The sequence below is a fragment of the Littorina saxatilis genome, linkage group LG4, assembly GCF_037325665.1.
Source record: "Littorina saxatilis isolate snail1 linkage group LG4, US_GU_Lsax_2.0, whole genome shotgun sequence".
Taxonomy (NCBI): Eukaryota; Metazoa; Mollusca; class Gastropoda; order Littorinimorpha; family Littorinidae; genus Littorina; species Littorina saxatilis.
The window spans coordinates 68,923,962-68,944,869 of record NC_090248.1 but is presented as its reverse complement, the minus strand read 5'-3'; the positions used below and the strand labels follow the sequence as shown (position 1 = coordinate 68,944,869).

The following is a 20,908-nucleotide window of genomic DNA, read 5'->3' as shown; positions in this document are numbered from 1 at the left end:
AAGCAAAACATATATAAACGTCAGTTCAGGCTAGTATGTTTTCAGTTAAAGCCAAAGCTTTGAAAGTTAGTACGCCTTACCGGCTCTTCTAGGGTCGTTTACTTTATCATATGCATACTGTAGTGAGCAATGATTTGTTGTATCTTTCATTTGGTAATGATTGTTTGTCTTTTATTTGGTTTTCTCCTCTCCTTCTGTCCCTGTATTGGCCAGAAATCGGTTTCCAGGAAGGCATCAGAAGGGAGGTAACCAACCTTTCTGTTAGCAGACGACATGAACTTCCACCGGATACCAGCCTCGTTTATGTGGGTTGTTGACGCGTCGTGGCAAAACTTGACTGCTCAAGCAAGTGAAAGCGTGCGTTTGGCGTTGTTTTTGCAAGACATTTCAAGGTAAATTAAGAGGGCATGAATTAATTAGAGGTCATGCTAAATCGGTTTTTACTTTGAGGCAGGTTTTGATTTGTAACGTGCCTTTTTTCAGAAAATACCTGCTTACTTTGTTGATGATGAAACTTATGTTATTATCAAATATCAATCTCCATGATACCGAAGGGAAAGGGGTGTGCCCATTTACACACTAACCCCTAAAAGTGTAAGAGAACATTCCATGGAATAAAGTTATGGATATTTTGTTTATTTATTTCAGTATTGAAGCATAAATAACCAAGAAGTGTGATTATATAAAAGTTGAAACTTTCTTTCACACAACCAGGACAAAAACAAACAAGTCAGATCACATAGCAAACAAATGACACAACAATTCATGTGAAGGCCAGTCTACGATCTGACATGATGAAATATGTCGGACTGAAACAGCCAGCCCAAATAACTAGGTTGCTTACAGTTGAGCTGAAGGAGTCTAGTTCTGTTTGATTTTGGTGTGTTTCATGTCTGTTCATGTAGCTGTTCCAAATATTTTATGTCACTTTTATTTGTTACATTCATGCAGTCATGAGTCATATTAGCATACATGTGTGTATAGGCCCATTGCAGAAACTCAAGTTATCAACAGCATTTCTACTCGGCGCGCGCGGTATGAGAATCACGGGTCGTAACTCTCTGGAATTGGTCACCCGCCGCCATGTTGGATGCCTTGCACGATCTCTGACAGTGCTTGAGCGTTGGGTGGTGACTCGACAAAAGTGAAAATGACACGTTGTGTGGCCAAACACTGCAGTCAGCAGGCACACTTTAGGATCCCTAAAGTTGTTTACCATCAGGGTGACAACTGGAAGGAAGTTATTGAGCGGAGAAGACGATTATAACTGGTTATTTTTTGCTGTGTGCAGTGCGCTAATCAACAATTGTCCATCGGTTGTGCCTTTAGAGTGAACACTGTGATAGGATGCTTTGAAAATTATACTTTGCAGTAGTTACCTGAGCTGCATTGTACCTCATTTGCCTGTCTTGAGAGCTTTATCTTGTGAATGTTGGTGCACTGTCTGCATGGTAATTTGAGATAAAGAATAAATAAATGAATATAATAATGTATTCTTGCTTTACTTTTTATGTTGTGCTGTTGTGTTAAAAAGGCAGATCCCCTTTGGACTCATGCATGCACAGTTTTCTTCATTTTGTCTGCATACACAGTGAAATACGCAAAAAGAACAAGAGTGCAATGAAGAAAACTAACAAAGACGGCATCCAATATGGCGGCGCGAAGAGAGTATGAGCGGAGTTGTGCCCCTTAGGGCTAAAGCTAGCCGATCCATTTGATAACGTCACGCCGAGTAAGAAGAATGAATTGGACCTATTGCTTCCAAGAGTTGTGCCTATATTAAAAGCAACCGAATCGAAATCAAAGTAGACCCCAGCAGTATCCCGGTTTCCCAATTGCTTCGTTTCCGGCCGATTTATGTGGAGCATGTGATGCGCACAAAAAAATTGGCGGTCTAGACCAAGTGTTGTCTGCGCAATGATCGCGGCGTCGCCCACGGCTTTCTTGACCGCCAAGGACGACCGCGCACGTTGTGATACGTCATTCGTCAGGGAGAGGGGGGGTGGGGAGTATATATACCTTGACTATCCCTTGTAAGGTATCTGCAGGCTGGTTGGGATTCTTATCTGTAGTATGTTGTGACTGATATGTTTTCTTGTTTAATTCACAGAAGGAAATCTAAACAACGAAGTGACTGTGGTAAGGAAAATTAATATGAACAGTATCTGTATGTGTATATATATAAACTTTCATTTTTTTATTTCTTTATTATACACAGGCAAACGAAATCAGCATGAAGGCTTTGATTCTGGTGGGAGGCTATGGGACCCGACTTCGACCTTTAACACTGAGTATACCAAAGCCACTGGTGGAGTTTGGTAACAAACCCATGTTGTTACATCAACTGGAAGCTCTTGTCGATGTGAGTCGTGAATGTTACATACATTATTACAGTGGAACCCTCCTTTTAAGACGTATACAAATTCGAGAAAATCAGGTCTTAAAAAGGAGGGAGTCTTAAAATGGAGGGAGTCTTAAAATGGAGGTAAATTTACAGAGGTTATAAACAGAAATGTGAAAAAGTAAGGTCTTAAAATGGAGGAAGTCTTAAATTGGGGGTCTAACCATCTTAAAAGGGGGGTTCCACTGTATACATACCTGTCACTGGGTGACTGCATACCAGAACCTACGCCCCGTGATCGGGAGGTCGTGGGTTCGAACCCCGGCCGGGTCATACCTAAGACTTTAAAATTGGCAATCTAGTGGCTGCTCCGCCTGGCGTCTGGCATTATGGGGTTAGTGCAAGGACTGGTTGGTCCGGTGTCAGAATAATGTGACTGGGTGAGACATGAAGCCTGTGCTGCGACTTCTGTCTTGTGTGTGGCGCACGTTATATGTCAAAGCAGCACCGCCCTGATATGGCCCTTCGTGGTCGGCTGGGCGTTAAGCAAACAAACAAACGTTATTTATATATGTCAAAGCAGCACCGCCCTGATATGGCCCTTAGTGGTCGGCTGGGCGTTAAACAAACAAACAAAAAAATACCAGAATGTAACCATCTGCTTACATGTGTTTTTGGTGTGTGTGTGTGAGTTTGAACTTATGTGTGCATATATGTTGCGACAGTATAGTCAAATCAAAGTGTCAGAAACTTAACTAGATGAGAGAGATCTATAGCTGTCCATATTTCAATAATATATTCTGTTTTAATGTACAAGAGAGCAGCGCAAAATTGGATGAGACATGCCATGGGCTTTTGTGTGTGCTCATTCTTTTGTTTTACAGCTATATTTACACAGACCCTCACTTTAAAAGGTAAAATTGAGAGAGAACAAATCCACACAATAGCTTCCTGCATAATGGCCGCAAGTCAAAATTAGGAAACAGAGTGAAAATGTATATGTTTGTTCCGGATTGCGGTGAGAATCAAAGCCACTGAATTTGAATAGCTGGTTAACCAATAACTATGTGTCATAAATGAGGCGAAATTAAAATTTGTTGACTTTAGGTAGAAATTAAATTATTGCCACATCCATCTAAATCTTGATATTTCATCATTCGACTAACTGTCAAATCAAAAATGATTCCGAGTTAAGCACGTGTGCATCTCAGAGCCAGAATAAAACTCAGGGTCCAGCTTGTTTTAACAGGTGAACAGCTGAAGACATAAGCCTAAAGCAGGTGATGGTAAAATGACTCAGTGGATAGGCCTTTTTGACGCTTCATGTATGGGTGCAGCGATTGCGCCTTGCGTTTTGTAACCTAGTATTTTTATCAACAGACAAGAGGAATTCATTGAACAAGTACTGGTCACTTTGTCATGGCATCTGGTCAAGCTAAGGTTGAAAAATAAATCAGTAGCTTTATTTTAATCCTCAAGTCTCCTCAAATGCAGTCAAACCTGGTTCCACTGACCAACTGACATTTTCTTTTCTGGAATTTTCACTCAAAAACAAGAAAAATAATGGAAAGATAGAGTAGGTGTGGATATGTGCAATTGCTCTGTAAAAAAAAAAATCACCAAAATGAGCTGTTCACTACTGAGTAAGGAAAGTGTATATTTGACCAGGTACCATATTTGCTTTCAGGCAGGTGTGAAGCAGATAGTCCTGGCCGTCAGTTACCGGGCAGAGCAGATGGAACAACAGCTCAAACATGTGGAAGAAGAAGTATGTTATTTTTTGCTTGTGTGTGAGTATTGATGTGTGTGTGTGTGTGTGTGTGTGTGTGTGTGTGTGTGTGTGTCACTGTGTGTATGTCACTGTGTGTATGTCACTGAGTGTATGTCACTGAGTGTATCTGTGTGTGTGTGTCACTAGGTGTATCAGTGTGTAGGTGTGTGTGTATCAGTGTGTGTGTGTGTCAGTATTTGTATGTCACTGAGTGTATCAGTGTGTGTGTTACTTAGTGTATCGGTGTGTGTGTGTATCAGTGTATGTGTGTGTCGGTGTGTGTGTGTGTGTCAGTGTTTGTATGTCACTGAGTGTGTCAGTGTGTGTGTTACTTAGTGTATCAGTGTGTGTGTGTAAATGTCCATGCTAGTATGTGTGTATACACGTCACGAGAATCATGCTCGTGTGAGTGAGCGCACACATGCATTGATATATATTTACGCATTACGGTTAGTGATGTCACATTGATCTGTATTTGTGTGTTACTGTTACACGTGTTGCATGCACACAGCTGTGTCCTTGTACATGATTGATCTGAGAGTATCAATTCAAACTGTTAACCTTTTATGATTGGATTGATTTTTCAGTTAGGCTGCAAGATCACCATATCCCTGGAAAGTGAACCTCTTGGAACAGGTGAGTACAGTGGACCCCTCTTTCAAGACCCACACCAGTCTGAGAAAACAAGGTCTTAAAAAGGAGGGAGTCTTAAATTGGGGGTCATTTTACAGAGGTTAAGAATCGACAGTCTAAAAAAAAGGTCTTAAAAAGGAGGGAGTCTTAAAACGGAGGTTCCACAGTATAGGCGACTTCCCAGTGCATGTAGTCTACATACTTTTTACCTAATCGATATTCAATACGGCACAGACATTACACTAATTGTAAAAGCATAAGCATATGCCAATAAGGCAATATATGAGCAGAACAGCTGTTGCCACCAAATCTGATCAGACGGGTGTTTGAACAAAAAGAGGCCTTTCTGCTTCAATCAATCTGGTAGATGCTTTGGGTACTTAAAATTAACAAGGTTGGGTTCGCTGTCGCTATTTTTGTTCAAGGTTGCAGGTAACCTTCTGGTCAAAGCATAAAACATATTTCAGACACTAGAATGAATACCCGCTTCGCCGGGTAGCCGGCTTCGCCGGGAAGAAGTACTTAGAGCCGTGCGCCGGCTTCGCCGGGTCCGAACAATGGACCCGCCAAGCTTAGGTCCCTCCCAGATTCGTGGAATGGGAACAGCACGAAAATGATTCAGTGGCCATAATGCCATTCCTGACCATATCGAGTCCCATCCTTGTCGACGAATGTAACCGTGTTAATCACCTTTGGAGGCGAACTCCACTCAAACAGGATTGAGCAATTTATAGCTTATCTGTAAGCCCTTTTGAACTGTTATGGCTTTTCAAAGGAAGGCCAGTACATACAAATACACAAAAGCCGCCAGACCACATCACAAACAGAACTGAACAATCCCCAGGTGTTGCTCACATAGAGACACACACACACACACACACACACACAAACAAAGAGAAGCCGTATCTATAGAGAGATAGATGACAGTGTATTTTTCGCGTGGCTATAAATTGATTCGACCTTTGCACTTTTACAGTGAGGATAATTTACGGGTCCAATTTACGTTCTGGACACTGCGGTGACCTTCTAAAAATAGTAACAGAACGCCAGGAATATCCGAAGACGCCCCACTCATACTATAGTGCACCATACGATGGAAGGGAGGTAAACGCTGAAAACCTGGAGAAGATGAGAAGATAAGGAAGAGTTACTTATAATGGTGAAATGAACACAAAAACCAAAATCGGTTCAGCGCTGCGCGCTGAGAGCACGTGTTGAAATATCTCATCGATGATATTGTGTCCGGGGTGTAGCTGAATACGGTGTCCAAATTTGAAAAAGATCCACCGAGAACTTTGGCTTTGGTGTGTCGGTATGGGGGCCCGGGTAGCTGAGGGGGAACCAAAATAGCTGAGGTGGAACCAAAATCGGTTCAGCGCTGCGCGCTGAGAGCACGTGTTGAAATATCGACCAGGTTGTGTCCTGTCTCGGGTCTACCTCAATATGCCCACCAAATTTGAAGCAGATCCATCGAGAACTTTGGCCGTGCATCGCGAACTCACACACAGACACACACACAGACACACAGACACTAGTCGTATATATATATAGATGGTGGATTTTGATAATTGTAGCAGACGGGCGCAGTGGCGTGGTGGTAAGACGTCGGCCTCCTAATCGGGAGGTCGTGAGTTTGAATACCGGTCGCTGCCGCCTGGTGGGTTCAGAGTGGAGATTTTTCCGATCTCCCAGGTCAACTTATGTGCAGACCTGCTAGTGACTTATATCTCTTCGTGTGTACACGCAAGCACAACCAAGTGCGCACGGAAGAGATCCTGTAATCCATTTCGGAGTTCGGTGGGTTATGGAAGCACAAAAATACCCAGCATGCCTACTCAACGAAAGCGGAGTGAGCTGACTATGCTCTCAGAGTATAGTGTGGGGAACCCAAATGGGCAAACGAGCTCACACGTAACCAGACAATACTAGAACGCTGAAGAAGAAGAAGAAGATAATTGTAGCCATTGATTGGAGCAGAATTTTAAAATGATTTAGTTGGCAGCAGTGAATTCTGCTGAATATGTACATGTAAGTCATTTTCAAATAACAGTTTTGATTGCCACTGCCACAAGCTGGGACTACATTTTCCTTTTTTTCTGGTTTTATTTTAGGTTTTGGGGTTTCTTGTGTTTTAAATGCTAATTAAGATAACGGGTACCAGATTATTGCCTACCCAGGGAATTACCCTATTTGGGTAAGACCAGAAAGGATGCAGATGACATACAGGTTACTCTCAGCTCTGAAAAAAAATTTTTCTCAGACCTTGTCTTCTAAAAGTCTGTTAAATCATCTCCATTTTAAAAACTTGTTTTTAAGGTCTGTTAAATCATCTCCATTTTAAAAACTTGCCCTCAAGGTCTGCAGACCTGTTTACCAGTACGATTTGGGCGTATTTTGTACGCCAAATTATTATCGGTACGCAAATGCACGACACATGCACAAAATACGCCAAAGAAAAGTCTAGGATACGTTTTCCGGTGTTGGTGTGCTGATTACGGGATGGTACAACTGATACCGGTTTCGGTCGAAGGGAGATAACCATGACAGCGAGTCTTCAGCTGTGGAAACCTTGTTCAGTTGTTGGCACGTGCGATCGTCTGGACAATCGTGGCAAAATGAAGTGGAAAAATGTGCCAGTTTCGGATGACTGTACCAAATCTAAACAGCAGAAGCAGCAGATTTTCTTGGAGAAATATAAGAAAGAGCCAGGAATTGTGGAGTCTACTATGGGAAAAAGTCATGCACACTGCAAGTATTGTAAATCAGATTTCTCCGTTGCCCATGCTGGGAAATATGACATCGAACGACACTGGCCTGTTCCAAAACTCACCTGGACAAGGTTGCTGCAAAGAAATCCGCTGAAAGCTGCCAAGGAATTATGAAGTTCATTCCCGCAAAGCAAATCCTCCGTCGCGATATAACCTTCGTGGTTGAAAACGACGTTAAACACCAAATAAAGAAAGAAAGAAAGAAAGCAAATCCTGCCAGAAGAAAAGGCTGTAGTCCGTGCTGAAGCAATGTTTTCTGAGATGATTGTAAAAATGAACTTGCCACTGTCAACCGCAGATGTTATTTCACAAACTTCATTTTTTCATTATCGATCTGTTTGGAAGACACTGGTTATAATGCTATAAACTGACAGGTAAATAAAATTGTTTTATCCTTGTTGTATTGGAAGGAGTTAAATTCTGAAGGTGTTCACAAGACATGCTATTCTTACACAAACAGGTTTGCACCCTCGCGTACATTTTCCCTAGCCCATATGGCTTTGCTTGCAAAGTACACCAATGTTTTGAAAAATACACAACTTTTTGGGAAAGTACTCTTGCCTGGGGTTTAGGGTAAACAGGTCTGGGTCTGTTTAATCATCTCCATTTTAAAAACTTGCTTTTAAGGTCTGTTTATGTTGTTCTCCAGATAGAATTTTTTTAGACTTCAAACAATGACACACAGTCTTATAACAGTTGAGTATATTGCTGTGTTTTGCAGCTGGCCCCCTGGCCCTGGCGAGAGAGATTCTCAGTCAGGACGACGAACCCTTCTTTGTGCTCAACAGCGACATCATCTGTGATTTCCCCTTCAAAGACATGATCAAGTTCCACAAGCATCACGGAAAGGAGGGAACGATAGTGGTAAGTAAGAATACCCGCTATTACGAGCTAGTCGTGTGACAGAGAGTTTTCTTGCACACGAGACTGTAGATGTTTCACGACGGCTTTAGCCGGAGTGAAACAGCAGCAGTCGAGTGTGCAAGAAAACTCTCTGTCACACGACTAGCTCGTAATGGCGATTATGTCTCACAGCTTCAACAGAGGAGAGAACAAACACGTTTTGCGTACTCACGCTTGATAAACCTAAACACAGGAGCAGCCATTGTGGAGAGATCTACTTTCTGACGAAAGTGACCGAACTATAAATGAGGTCTCGGTATATGTGAATGACGTCACAGTCATCGTCACAGTCTGTATCTTTTGAAGCATCGCATTCTTCATGACGTCTTTCTGTGTCTGCATCCGCGAAATGTTTGTTCTTTCCGTGATCTTTGTCATCTATGTTCAGAACTCTGTCCATATAGTGTCAGACTAACAGGCCTCCTGAGCGAGCCACTTTCCAAGGGCAGCTAAATTCGCGTATGGAAACAGTACTGTCGTCTGGGATGCCGTTTTCAGTATTCTGAGCGTTGAAAAATTTGTAAAGAGAAGAAACGATAACAGCAGGAGAAATAAAAGTCGTGTGTGCATTTTGGGGTTTTTGGGGGGACGATTTCGAGTTTGAATCCGTTCTTGCACATGCTCCAAAGCGTGTAACATACAATCTTGCACACGTTTGCTTTAGTAGTGGCAAAGAAGGAAAGCGTGTGACATACATAGTTATTATCATATATTTTCCCTTCAAAGACATGCTCAAGTTCCACGAGCATCAAGTTTTTGTGACTGTAACTTATTGTTTTGTCAATGACAAACGTTTCAACAACTTGCCTTTCTTGTTTTTTGATTCATCAAGTTTTTGTCAAAAAAGGTTACTTTTGGCAAGCTGGGTCGAAGATCTCTGGACGCAACATTTTGTTTTGTCATAAATATAACGTTCCATTTACATACCTTTCTTGTTTTTTGATTCCACAAGCATCAGTGTGGTACGTTTAAAACATAGTAATAGTTTTCACTTACTGTTGTCTTCTATAGTTATGATATGAAATGTTTAATTCTGTTTATTTCAGGTGACAAAAGTAGATGAACCTTCAAAGTATGGTGTTGTCGTGTATCAGCCCGAGAACGGACAGATAGAGAAGTTTGTGGAAAAACCTCTAGAATACGTCTCCAACAAAATTAACGCTGGCATGTATATCTTCACACCCAGTATGCTGAAAAGAATACAGGTGAGAATTTGATGTTATTTCTGTAGTTTTAGCTGTTCACATGTTTTGTCATAACATGAGAAAGGTACAAAGTTGCAAAATGTAGTTTTGTTAATCAATAATTTTCTGTTCTCACTGTACAGTGAAAGAAAATAATTATGTTCATGGCAAACAGGGTTGTTTTGTGTTCTATTTCATGGGTTGGAATAGACGGGCGCAGTGGCGTGGTGGTAAGACGTCGGCCTCCTAATCGGGAGGTCGTGAGTTCGAATCCCGGTCGCTGCCGCCTGGTGGGTTAAGAGTGGAGATTTTTCCGATCTCCCAGGTCAACTTATGTGCAGACCTGCTAGTGACTTAACCCCCTTCGTGTGTACACACAAGCACAAGACCAAGTGCGCACGGAAAAGATCCTGTAATCCATGTCAGAGTTCGGTGGGTTATAGAAACACGAATATACCCAGCATGCCTCCCCCGAAATCGGCGTATGCTGCCTGAATGGCGGGGTAAAAACGGTCATACACGTAAAAATCCACTCGTGCTAAAAACATGAGTGAACGTGGGAGTCTAAGCCCATGAACGAAGAAGAAGAAGAAGATGGGTTGGAATGGTAACGGCTAGTTTTCTTGTATTTTTAAGCATTCCTTTGTAATCCTAATCTTTAAAAATTGTTGTATATCTCTGTCTTCTGCATGATCTCACATTTGTTTTGCCATCTCAATTTGATGCTTTATGATTTTTTACAACAAGCTTATTTTTGTGTGCGTTCATATATTTCTGACGCATGTGAATGTTTTATTCTCTCTCTCCTGCAACAGCTGCGTCCGACATCTATAGAAAAAGAAACGTTTCCAGAGATGGCCGGGGATGGAAATCTGTTTGCCATGGAATTGCAAGGTGTGTAGTATCTGGTTTTCACAGGCAGAAAAACTCGCCTTGGGTGTGCAGCTTTCCCAGGCCTGTGTTCTGAGATTGTTGTCCTCAGCAAATGTTGTCCAGCTTGTTTTGAAATAACAACTGAAAGAGAGCAGTGTATGTACAGGAACATTGACATTGGCAGTTCAGTGAGGGGAACATTTTAGTGAAGCAGTTTCAAGACTGCAGAGAATAAAGTTTATGAAATGAGTAGTCATTTTACTTATTTCTGTACCGGCACGGTTGGCCTAGTGGTAAGGCGTCCGCCCCGTGATCGGGAGGTCGTGGGTTCGAACCCCGGCTGGGTCATACCTAAGACTTTAAAATTGGCAATCTAGTGGCTGCTCCGCCTGGCGTCTGGCATTATGGGGTTAGTGCTAGGACTGGTTGGTCCGGTGTCAGAATAATGTGACTGGGTGAGACATGAAGCCTGTGCTGCGACTTCTGTCTTGTGTGTGGCGCACATTAAATGTCAAAGCAGCACCGCCCTGATATGGCCCTTCGTGGTCGGCTGGGCGTTAAGCAAACAAACAAACAAACAAACTTATTTCTGTTAAAGCAGTTATTTATCTGACAGGAGGAGGGGGTTTGGTGTTACTGTTTTTAAAATTGCTAGAAAGGACCTGCTGGCTCTGGTGGATTCATTTATCAATTGCTAACAGTAACAGTGAGCATATGAGAAATGATTCATTCTTTCCTGTTGTCTTCTGTCAGGGTTTTGGATGGACGTCGGGCAGCCCAAAGACTTCCTGACAGGGATGTGTCTGTACCTGACGTCCCTCAAACACAGACAGCCACAGACAATGCACACAGGCGCCGGCATTGTTGGCAATGTTCTCATAGTAAGTCATTTGTATGTCCGTCTGTCTCGGTCTGTCCTTGGTCTGTCTATGTTCATGTATAGTACTGACTTACTCACTGCCCGGTTGGCCCGGTTGGCATGTGGGGCAGCAATTCATGTATAGTACTGACTTACTCACTGCCCGGTTGGCATGTAGGCCAGCAATTCATGTATAGTGGAACTCCCATTTTGATTGAGACCTGACAAAATCTGAGACCTGACAAAATCTGAGATCATGAAGTCTTGATGGGGAGGTGGGGAGGTGGGGCAGGGAATTCAAATAGAGGAAAAAATACAGAGGTTATTATTTGCAGAAAATTTGACAAAGCACGGTTTTAAAAGGGGATTCCGCTGTATTTCTTTGTGTCTGGGTGCCCCGTGTGTGGCCGCGCCGGAAGCCACAGTTTTGGACATTTGATTTGCACTGTGGCAGGTGTGTGCTGCAAGAAAGTAAAGGGAGAGTAACCAAGAAAGTAAATGGAGAGTTACAAAAATCCCGTGGTGCGAGTGACTCAGAAAAATGTTCAGGCAATGGTTGCGTCAAAAATATCTGACAGTCGACCGGCCATGGGTCAGAACAATGCCTCAGATCAAAAAGTATGTGCCAATGACCGAAGACTGTGGTCTGAGAACTACACTGATTTCTGCATATGAAAATTGGAGTCTGTTCACATTACGTACGTCAGTATGCTAGAGAACTTTTAAAGCAATGTTCACATTACATACGTCAGTATGCTAGAGAACTTTTAAAGCAATGTTCTTATCGTCTTTCTAGGATCCTAGTGCCAAGATCGGCAGTAACTGCCGAATCGGCCCCAACGTGACCATCGGGCCCGGTGTGGTGATCGAGGACGGTGTGTGCATCAAGCGGTGCACGGTGCTACGTGGTGCACACATCAAGTCTCACTCCTGGCTAGAGTCATGCATCATAGGCTGGAGCTGTGTTGTGGGAAACTGGGTAAGAATACACTGCATTTTTGCTAATTTGAAGATAAAGTGTTTTTGTGTGTGTGTATTTGTGTGTGTGTGTGTGTGTGTGTGTGTGTGTGTGTGTGTGTGTGTGTGTGTGTGTGTATGTGTGCATTTTAGTGCTTCGTATTCTCAGGAGCCTGGTTACGCATAACTCTCACTTGCTGGTCTTGTCTCTATCTGCTTACCTTTGTTTCTTTGATCTTGTTTGTTGAGAGTTATTCTTTACAAATTATTATTCATAGCTATTAAAATTTGAAGAATGTATTGTGCATTGTTTATTTGTGAACTGAAACTGCTTTGAAAGAGGTAACCAGTTTAATGTTTGGGTCAAAGCAGGGTGGATTTTTTTTCCACCAGGATTTTGTTGAAAATTCATGGTTGAACATGAACTTTCTCAAAAGGGACATTCTTTTATGTAAAATCACTCAAATGTGACTTCATGTTCCCGTCCACTTTACAAGACGTTTATGTAGATGGTTGATAAGTGCAGTGGTGTTTTACGTGATATTTGCACTCACCTTCAATTTTGAAAGGAGATAAGGGACTGAGAGATGTTTTCAAGGGAGATAAGGGACTGAGATATGTTTTCAAGGGAGATAAGGGACTGAGATGTTTTCAAGGGAGATAAGGGACTGAGAGATGCATGGGTGCAACCTGGAAAATTTCAAAAACCGGCAAAAGTTGGGGTCCAGCTTTTTTACTAATTAAAATGCCAAAAAAACCCTCTCCTGGAACAAAAACATCGGCAGCCGATGAAACCAAAAACCGGCTGCCGGCGTGTAGCCGGCAGAGTTGCACCCATGGAGATGTTTTCAAGGGAGATAAGGGACTGAGATATTTTCAAGGGAGATAAGGGACTGAGAGATATTTTCAAGGGAGATAAGGGACTGAGATATTTTCAAGGGAGATAAAGGTAAGGGACTGAGAGATATTTTCAAGGGAGATATTAAGGGACTGAGAGATATTTTCAAGGGAGGGGGCCATCAGTCGGATTAAGTTTAGGCCACACACAAAAAATAGTCTGTTTACAGTATCCCAACCAACCCTATTTTTTCGCGCGACCCTAGACTTTTTTTGGTTGGCATTTGGGGGGAGAAAAAAAAGGAAAAAAAAGAAAATAGTCTGTTTTTTTTGCAAAATAACTTAAAAATATGGTTTTTGGCAAAAAAATAATAAAAAAACAATAACAAAAATCCCGACCTACTGACCTTATTTTTTTTGCCTATGTTACCGTAAACAAACTATTTTTTTTTTTTGTGCCTTATAGTCCTCACTCTCTCCCCCTCCCAGAAGTTTTCTGAGAACATTCTTTGTGGCGATTACACTTTTGTGTTACAGGTGATTACTGCAGTGCATGGTATTACAGTGCATGGTATTACAGTGCATGGTATTACAGTGCATGGTATTACAGTGCATGGTATTACAGTGCATGGTATTACAGCCAAAACCCCTTTCAAGACCTCAAAAAATCTGAAAAATAGGAGGGAGTCTGAAAATGGGGGTACTGCACCGCATGGTATTACTGACCTTGTCACATGTTTTCACTGCACCGCATGGTATTACTGACCTTGTCACATGTTTTCACTGCACCGCATGGTATTACTGACCTTGTCACATGTTTTCACTGCACCGCATGGTATTACTGACCTTGTCACATGTTTTCACTGCACCGCATGGTATTACTGACCTTGTCACATGTTTTCACTGCACTGCATGGTATTACTGACCTTGTCACATGTTTTCACTGCACTGCATGGTATTACTGACCTTGTCACATGTTTTCACTGCACTGCATGGTATTACTGACCTTGTCACATGTTTTCACTGCACTGCATGGTATTACTGACCTTGTCACATGTTTTGCAGGTGCGTATGGAGAATGTTTCGGTCCTGGGTGAGGATGTGATTGTCAAAGACGAACTTTACATCAACGGCGGCAGAATTTTGCCGCACAAGTCCATAGGAGAGTCAGTGCCAGACCCACAGATTATCATGTAGTTCTGACTTTAGCCAACGTTTTGTTTTCTTTCTACAACAGGGATGCTTACACACACACACACACTGACACACACACACACTGACACACACACGAACACAGAATAGATGACCTGAATCTACGTTTCAACTAATATACAGAACTAGATAGATTTTGTGCAGTCTTATGTCTACATTGCAGCTCAGGCAGTGTTTTGATTGATAGTTTTACAAATGGAAGGCCTGCTAAAACATGCATGAAAGAGGCCCAGCTGAAGAAACACACCAGCAATGGTCAGTAATGCAATACAAATCATATTGCTCATGCAAATATTGATTGACTCTCATAAAAAAAAATTGCAAATGTTTTATTTTTAAAACTTGTAGAATGCATTTCTTCCGTATGCAAAATAACTGTGTTCTTATTTAATTTGTTTCTTGTGCAAGAAAGCTTTTATGTGACTTGCTTGTGCGGACTGAAACATGTTGGGTAGTTTGTGTCCATGTACAGTGGACCCCCTCTTGTAAGACCTACACAAATCTCACAAAACAAGGTCTTAAAAAGGAGGGAGTCTTAAATTGGGGGTCATTTTACAGAGGTTAAGAATCGACAGTCTGAGAAAACAAGGTCTTAAAAAGGAGGGAGTCTTAAATTGGGGGTCATTTTACAAAGGTTAAGAATCGACAGTCTGAGAAAACAAGGTCTTAAAAAGGAGGGAGTCTTAAAATGGGGGTCATTTAAAGATCTTATGAACAGAAAATCTGAGAAAACAGGGTCTTAAAAGGGGGGGTTCCATTCTACTTCAGAGTGAGTGTGTGATGCTTGAAGATATTTGTTAATGTTGAGATTTTTTTTTAAATGTATTCTCATGGTCATTGTGTACAGAAACATAGGCATGAAATTTTAAAAAAAATCCATAAAATCCAAAGCAGAGCACGTTTTCGTCAGCATGAATTCTGATTGAATGAATGTTGTGAGACTGAGAGTGATTATATGTTGTGAGACAGAGTGATTATATGTTGTAATGGTGTTGTGGCACGAAGAAAGGTGACAGTTGTCAGCAGTCCTGAGACATCCTGATTGCTGGCTCGCGCACACAGAAACTTTTTCCCTCTTTATCTTCACTCTTGCTTGCTGCAAAATCCCTCACGCGGAGGGGATTTTAGACAGGCCAGGCACTGGTTTTCCCTTGACTGTATGCGTGCAAGCAAATACTATGAGATGAGACTAAAGACTTGTGAAGTGTATAGCTGATCTTGCCTTGAGCTCTAACAAATGGCACTAAGGCAGCTAAATACATTCATTATCTTAGCTCACCCTCAAAAACCTGTCAGCATGCGAACCTGTGTTGCATTGTTTTATGACTCAACAGAACAATCATTTTCTATATCCCCAAAAAAGTACATCGAAATGTGATTAGTTCAAAGAACAGGCTTTTAGCGTAATCATGACAGTTGATTTTGCTTGTTTGTTAATTTTTGTTCAGACTCTTTTACCCTGTTTTGTTATTGTAGCTTTGATGTATTGGTGTGTGTATAGTTTGCTGGATGGCTTTAATGGACTTATGTCAATTGTTTCTGTTTTTATGCACAATAATGACATTTGTCTTATTCTTATGGCCAGTGTTTTACATCTCACAAATTTAAATACATGTACTGATAAAAAATAATCTGTTTAAAACAGGGGTTAAATCGTAGACAAATTGAACATGAAAATCACAGAAAACAAAATATGGCTGCCCAAATGACTCCCTCGTTCACTTGTAAGAAATTTAACTTGTAACCCACAAACACAGAGATAGAAGAGATGGAAAACAAACAAAGAAACAAAAACCCGGTACAGCTGCTCGGTGAAGAGACAAGTAAGGGAGTTGGTTGAGAGGCTTGCTGGCATTAATCGTCATTTAAATTTTGATGCAAATTTTGTCATGAGGACTATTTGCAACTATTGTCTGAAAGTCATTGCATGTGCGAAAAATGTGTCAATGAAATGTTGAACCTTCCAAAAGTTTTATTAACAGGATAATTTCACAAGAATGTGTTGTGTTGCCGCGCCTTTGGAAGACATACTGCATAACTCCCTTGGCTCAAATGTTAATTGTTCTCTTCCTTTAAGCAATATTTCTGGGTCATTGTTTTGGTATTCCTTGTTTTTGTCTTTCGTAGGGCACCTTCTTCTTACTTACATTTACTGTTTTAATTCACTCCTCAGTTCATGTGGAATAAATTTTAATGATTTGTGTCCCTTTCCTGTTCCGTTGATCTGTTGTGAAAGTGCGTTAGAGCTTTGTGACTCTCTGACTCTTGCTTTAATGGAAGTGCTTAAAACAAAACAAGTCTTTGAGAGTAAAATGTGTGTTTTTGTTATTCTAGAAGTGAATATTCTTTGTTTTTGTTTGTTTGTTAGAGGTGTTAGTCCCCCAACTCCCCACCACCCCTTCTCTTTTTACATTTAGTCAAGTTTTGACTAAATGTTTTAACATAGAGGGGGAATCGAGACGAGGGTCGTGGTGTGTGTGTGTGTGTGTCTGTGTAGAGCGATTCAGAGTAAATTACTGGACCGATCTTTATGAAATTTTTCATGAGAGTTCCTGGGTATGATATCCCCAGACGTTTTTTTCATTTTTTTGATAAATGTCTTTGATGACGTCATATCTGGCATTTTGTAAAAGTTGAGGTGGCACTGTCACGCTCTCATTTTTCAATAAAATTAAAATTTTGGCCAAGCAATCTTCGACAAATGCCGGACTTTGGGATTGCATTTCAGCTTGGAGGCTTAAAAATTAATTAATGACTTTGGTCATTAAAAATCTGAAAATTGTAATTAAAATTATTTTTTTATAAAACGATCCAACATTACGTTTATCTTATTCTTCATCATTTTCTGATTCCAAAAACATATAAATATGTTATATTCGGATTAAAAACAAGCTCTGAAAATTAAAAATATAAAAATTATTATTAAAATTAAATTTCCGAAATCGATTTAAAAACAATTTCATCTTATTCCCTGTCCGTTCCTGATTCCAAAAACATATATATATGATATGTTTGGATTAAAAACACGTTCAGAAAGTTAAAAAGGATCGAGATATAGAAAAGCGTGCTATCCTTCTCAGCGCAACCGCTACCGCGCTTTTCAGGATTGTTAATTTCACTGCCTTTGCCACAAGCGGTGGACAGACGATGCTACGAGTGTACGGTCTTGCGGGAAAAAAATGCAATGCGTTCAGTTTCATTCTGTGAGTTCGAATGAGCTTGACTAAATGTTGTATTTTCGCCTTACGCGACTTCTTTATCTGTTGTGATGAATCTCAAGTGAATGATTAATATGCCTTAGTATTTTCACATCTTCTGCACGCATCATAACATTTTCTGAACTACTGCTGACTTTCTTCACAAAGTCTTTGTGTATTATGATGACAAATGTTAAGTTGAAACTGCTGCTCACTGTTGCATTGAGCAGCAAACACTGTTCAGTCCTGTGTTCAAGATTCCATGGCATGTGTTCATGTTGTGTGTGCACAGTGGAACCTCCTTTCAGAACTCAAAAATCAGAAAAAATCAGGTCTTAACGAAGGGGGGAGTCTCAGATAATCAGGTCTTAACAAAGGGGGGAGTCTCAGATAATCAGGTCTTAACGAAGGGGGGGGTCTCAGATAAGCAGGTCTTAACGAAGGGGGGAGTCTCAGATAATCAGGTCTTAACGAAGGGGGGAGTCTCAAATAATCAGGTCTTAACGAAGGGGGGAGTCTCAGATAATCAGGTCTTAACGAAGGGGGGAGTCTCAGATAATCAGGTCTTAACGAAGGGGGGAGTCTCAGATAATCAGGTCTTAACGAAGGGGGGAGTCTCAGATAATCAGGTCTTAACGAAGGGGGGAGTCTCAGATAATCAGGTCTTAACGAAGGGGGGAGTCTCAGATAATCAGGTCTTAACGAAGGGGGAGTCTCAGATAATCAGGTCTTTATGAAGGGGGGAGTCTCAGATAATCAGGTCTTAACGAAGGGGGAGTCTCAGATAGTCAGGTCTTAACGAAGGGGGGAGTCTCAGATAATCAGGTCTTAACAAAGGGGGGAGTCTCAGATAATCAGGTCTTAACGAAGGGGGGAAATCTCAGATAATCAGGTCTTAACGAAGGGGGGAGTCTCAGATAATCAGGTCTTAACGAAGGGGGGAGTCTCAGATAATCAGGTCTTAACAAAGGGGGGAGTCTCAGATAATCAGGTCTTAACGAAGGGGGGAGTCTCAGATAATCAGGTCGTAACGAAGGGGGAGTCTCGGATAATCAGGTCTTAACAAAGGGGGGAGTCTCAGATAATCAGGTCTTAACAAAGGGGGGAGTCTCAGATAATCAGGTCTTAACAAAGGGGGGAGTCTCAGATAATCAGGTCTTAACGAAGGGGGAGTCTCAGATAATCAGGTCTTAACGAAGGGGGAATCTCAGATAATCAGGTCTTAACGAAGGGGGAGTCTCAGATAATCGGGTCTTAACAAAGGGGGGAGTCTCAGATAATCAGGTCTTAACGAATGGGGGGAGTCACAGATAATCAGGTCTTAACGAAGGGGGGAGTCTCAGATAATCAGGTCGTAACGAAGGGAGGAGTCTCAGATAATCAGGTCTTAACGAAGGGGGGAGTCTCAGATAATCAGGTCTTAACGAAGGGGGGAGTCTCAGATAATCAGGTCTTTATGAAGGGGGGAGTCTCAGATAGTCAGGTCTTAACGAAGGGGGAGTCTCAGATAGTTTGGTATTAACAAAGGGGGGAGTCTCAGATAAGCAGGTCTTAACGAAGGGGGGAGTCTCAGATAATCAGGTCTTAACGAAGGGGGGTCTCAGATAAATCAGGTCTTAACAAAGGGGGGAGTCTCAGATAATCAGGTCTGAACGAAGGGGGGAGTCTCAGATAATCAGGTCTTAACGAAGGGGGGAGTCAAATGGGGGTAAATTTAGAGGTTATGAACATAAAATCAGGGTCTTAAAAGGGGGGAAGTGTGAAATCAGGGGGGATGACAAGGGGGGTTCCACTGTATTTTGGCTTTTTCATTATAACTGCTGACACATTTTTTTTAAAAGTCAAATGAATTTATTGTTAACTCAATTGTTTGTTTAAATGCATGTTATCATTTATTGGAAACAAGTGTGGAAGGACGTGGTTGTATGTTGTAAAGGATTGCGTCCAAGAGTTGGAATGAAATTTTGGGATCTGTTTGTGTGTATATTTGCAACACTTTGAGCAGTCTTGTGATTTGTACCTTACTTTTGAATGTGGCAATCTTGTGTTCCAACGTGAGCCAGAAGAAAAAGGTGGAGCCAAGATCAGACACAAATTCTATTACATAAAGGGCCTACATTTGAGTTTTGGTGTTCATTTTCTGTACCTGGTTATAAAAGAAACCTTTTTGGAGAGCTAAGTCAAATCATCCTAGTTCAAAATATTTAACCTTTTTGATAACAAAACAATGTGAACTTTTTATTTTTCCCTATTTCTTATCTTAAATATATAACAAAAATTGGCAATCATAATCCTATTATTCCTGCTAAAATGTTGTTTCTTATGTGTTCACTAAAACTGTTCTATCTTTAATGTGTATGAAATGCCTGCGTTATTGGGTTTGTTTGTTTTTGTGGTGTTTGTTTTACACTTTACATGCATATTTGTGATGACATTCCTGTTGTGTAACATGTGTAACATGTGCTGTTATTGTGGTTTTTTAATGACTGAATTTATCATGTGACCAAACAACTTACAACTGAATGCGAGGGTAATAAATGTCAAGGTATTTTATGACTGATGGGTGAATCGATTTATTGAGAAGGAAAGAGAGTGTGTGTGTGTGTGTGCCCACGTACTCGTGACAAATAATCAGAGCATAGACCAGACATTATTCATAGCTTCAGTGCATTTTACAGGACTTGAAGGACAAGGTACAGGCATGTGAACAAGTGAAAGTTCACTCTCTCGTTTTTGCATCAAAACTGTGGTGAACCTTTAGGAATGCTAAAGCCTGTACACATTTTGGCAGTAGAAATTCCCCCACTTTGCCTGGTCCTCACAGCAACAGAACTAAAAACAAGTCGCGTAAGGCGAAAATACAACATTTAGTCAAGCTGTCGAACTCACAGAATGAAACTGAACGCACTGCAATTTTTCAGCAAGACCGTATACTCATAGCATCGTCAGTCCACCGCTCGTGGCAAAGGCAGTGAAATTGACAAGAAGAGCACGGTAGTAGTTGCGCTGAGAAGGATAGCACGCTTTTCTGTACCTCTCTTCGTTTTAACTTTCTGAGCGTGTTTTTAATCCAAACATATATCTAATGTTTTTGGAATCAGAAACCGACAAGGAATAAGATGAAAGTGTTTTTAAAATGATCATAATTTTTATATTTTTAATTTTCAGAGCTTGTTTTTAATCCAAATATAACATATTTATATGTTTTTGGAATCAGGAAATGATGAAGAATAAGATGAACGTAAATTTGGATCGTTTTATAAAAAAACTTATTTACAATTTTCAGAAAGTCATTAATTAATTTTTAAGCCACCAAGCTGAAATGCAATACCGAAGTCCGGCCTTCGTCGAAGATTGCTTGGCCAAAATTTCA

At 41.1% G+C, this 20,908-nt stretch overlaps 1 protein-coding gene across 2 annotated transcripts; it reads left to right on the top strand.

Moving 5' to 3' along the window:
• The first annotated feature begins 294 nt into the window (after window positions 1-294).
• LOC138965488 (mannose-1-phosphate guanylyltransferase catalytic subunit beta-like) lies at window positions 295-20,088 on the top strand. 2 transcript variants are annotated; one of them, XM_070337664.1, is made up of 12 exons: window positions 295-392; window positions 2,219-2,362; window positions 4,029-4,109; window positions 4,700-4,748; window positions 8,235-8,377; window positions 9,463-9,621; window positions 10,416-10,494; window positions 11,227-11,354; window positions 12,129-12,311; window positions 14,192-14,853; window positions 15,002-18,819; window positions 18,854-20,088. In XM_070337664.1, the coding sequence occupies exons 2-10, from the start codon at window positions 2,234-2,236 to the stop codon at window positions 14,321-14,323; spliced, it is 1,083 nt and encodes a 360-aa protein (XP_070193765.1). In that variant the 5' UTR covers window positions 295-392; window positions 2,219-2,233; the 3' UTR covers window positions 14,324-14,853; window positions 15,002-18,819; window positions 18,854-20,088. The 2 variants fall into 2 exon arrangements, with proteins under 2 accessions (XP_070193765.1, XP_070193764.1); XM_070337663.1 differs by having other exon boundaries at window positions 14,192-18,819.
• Window positions 20,089-20,908: the final 820 nt, after the last annotated feature.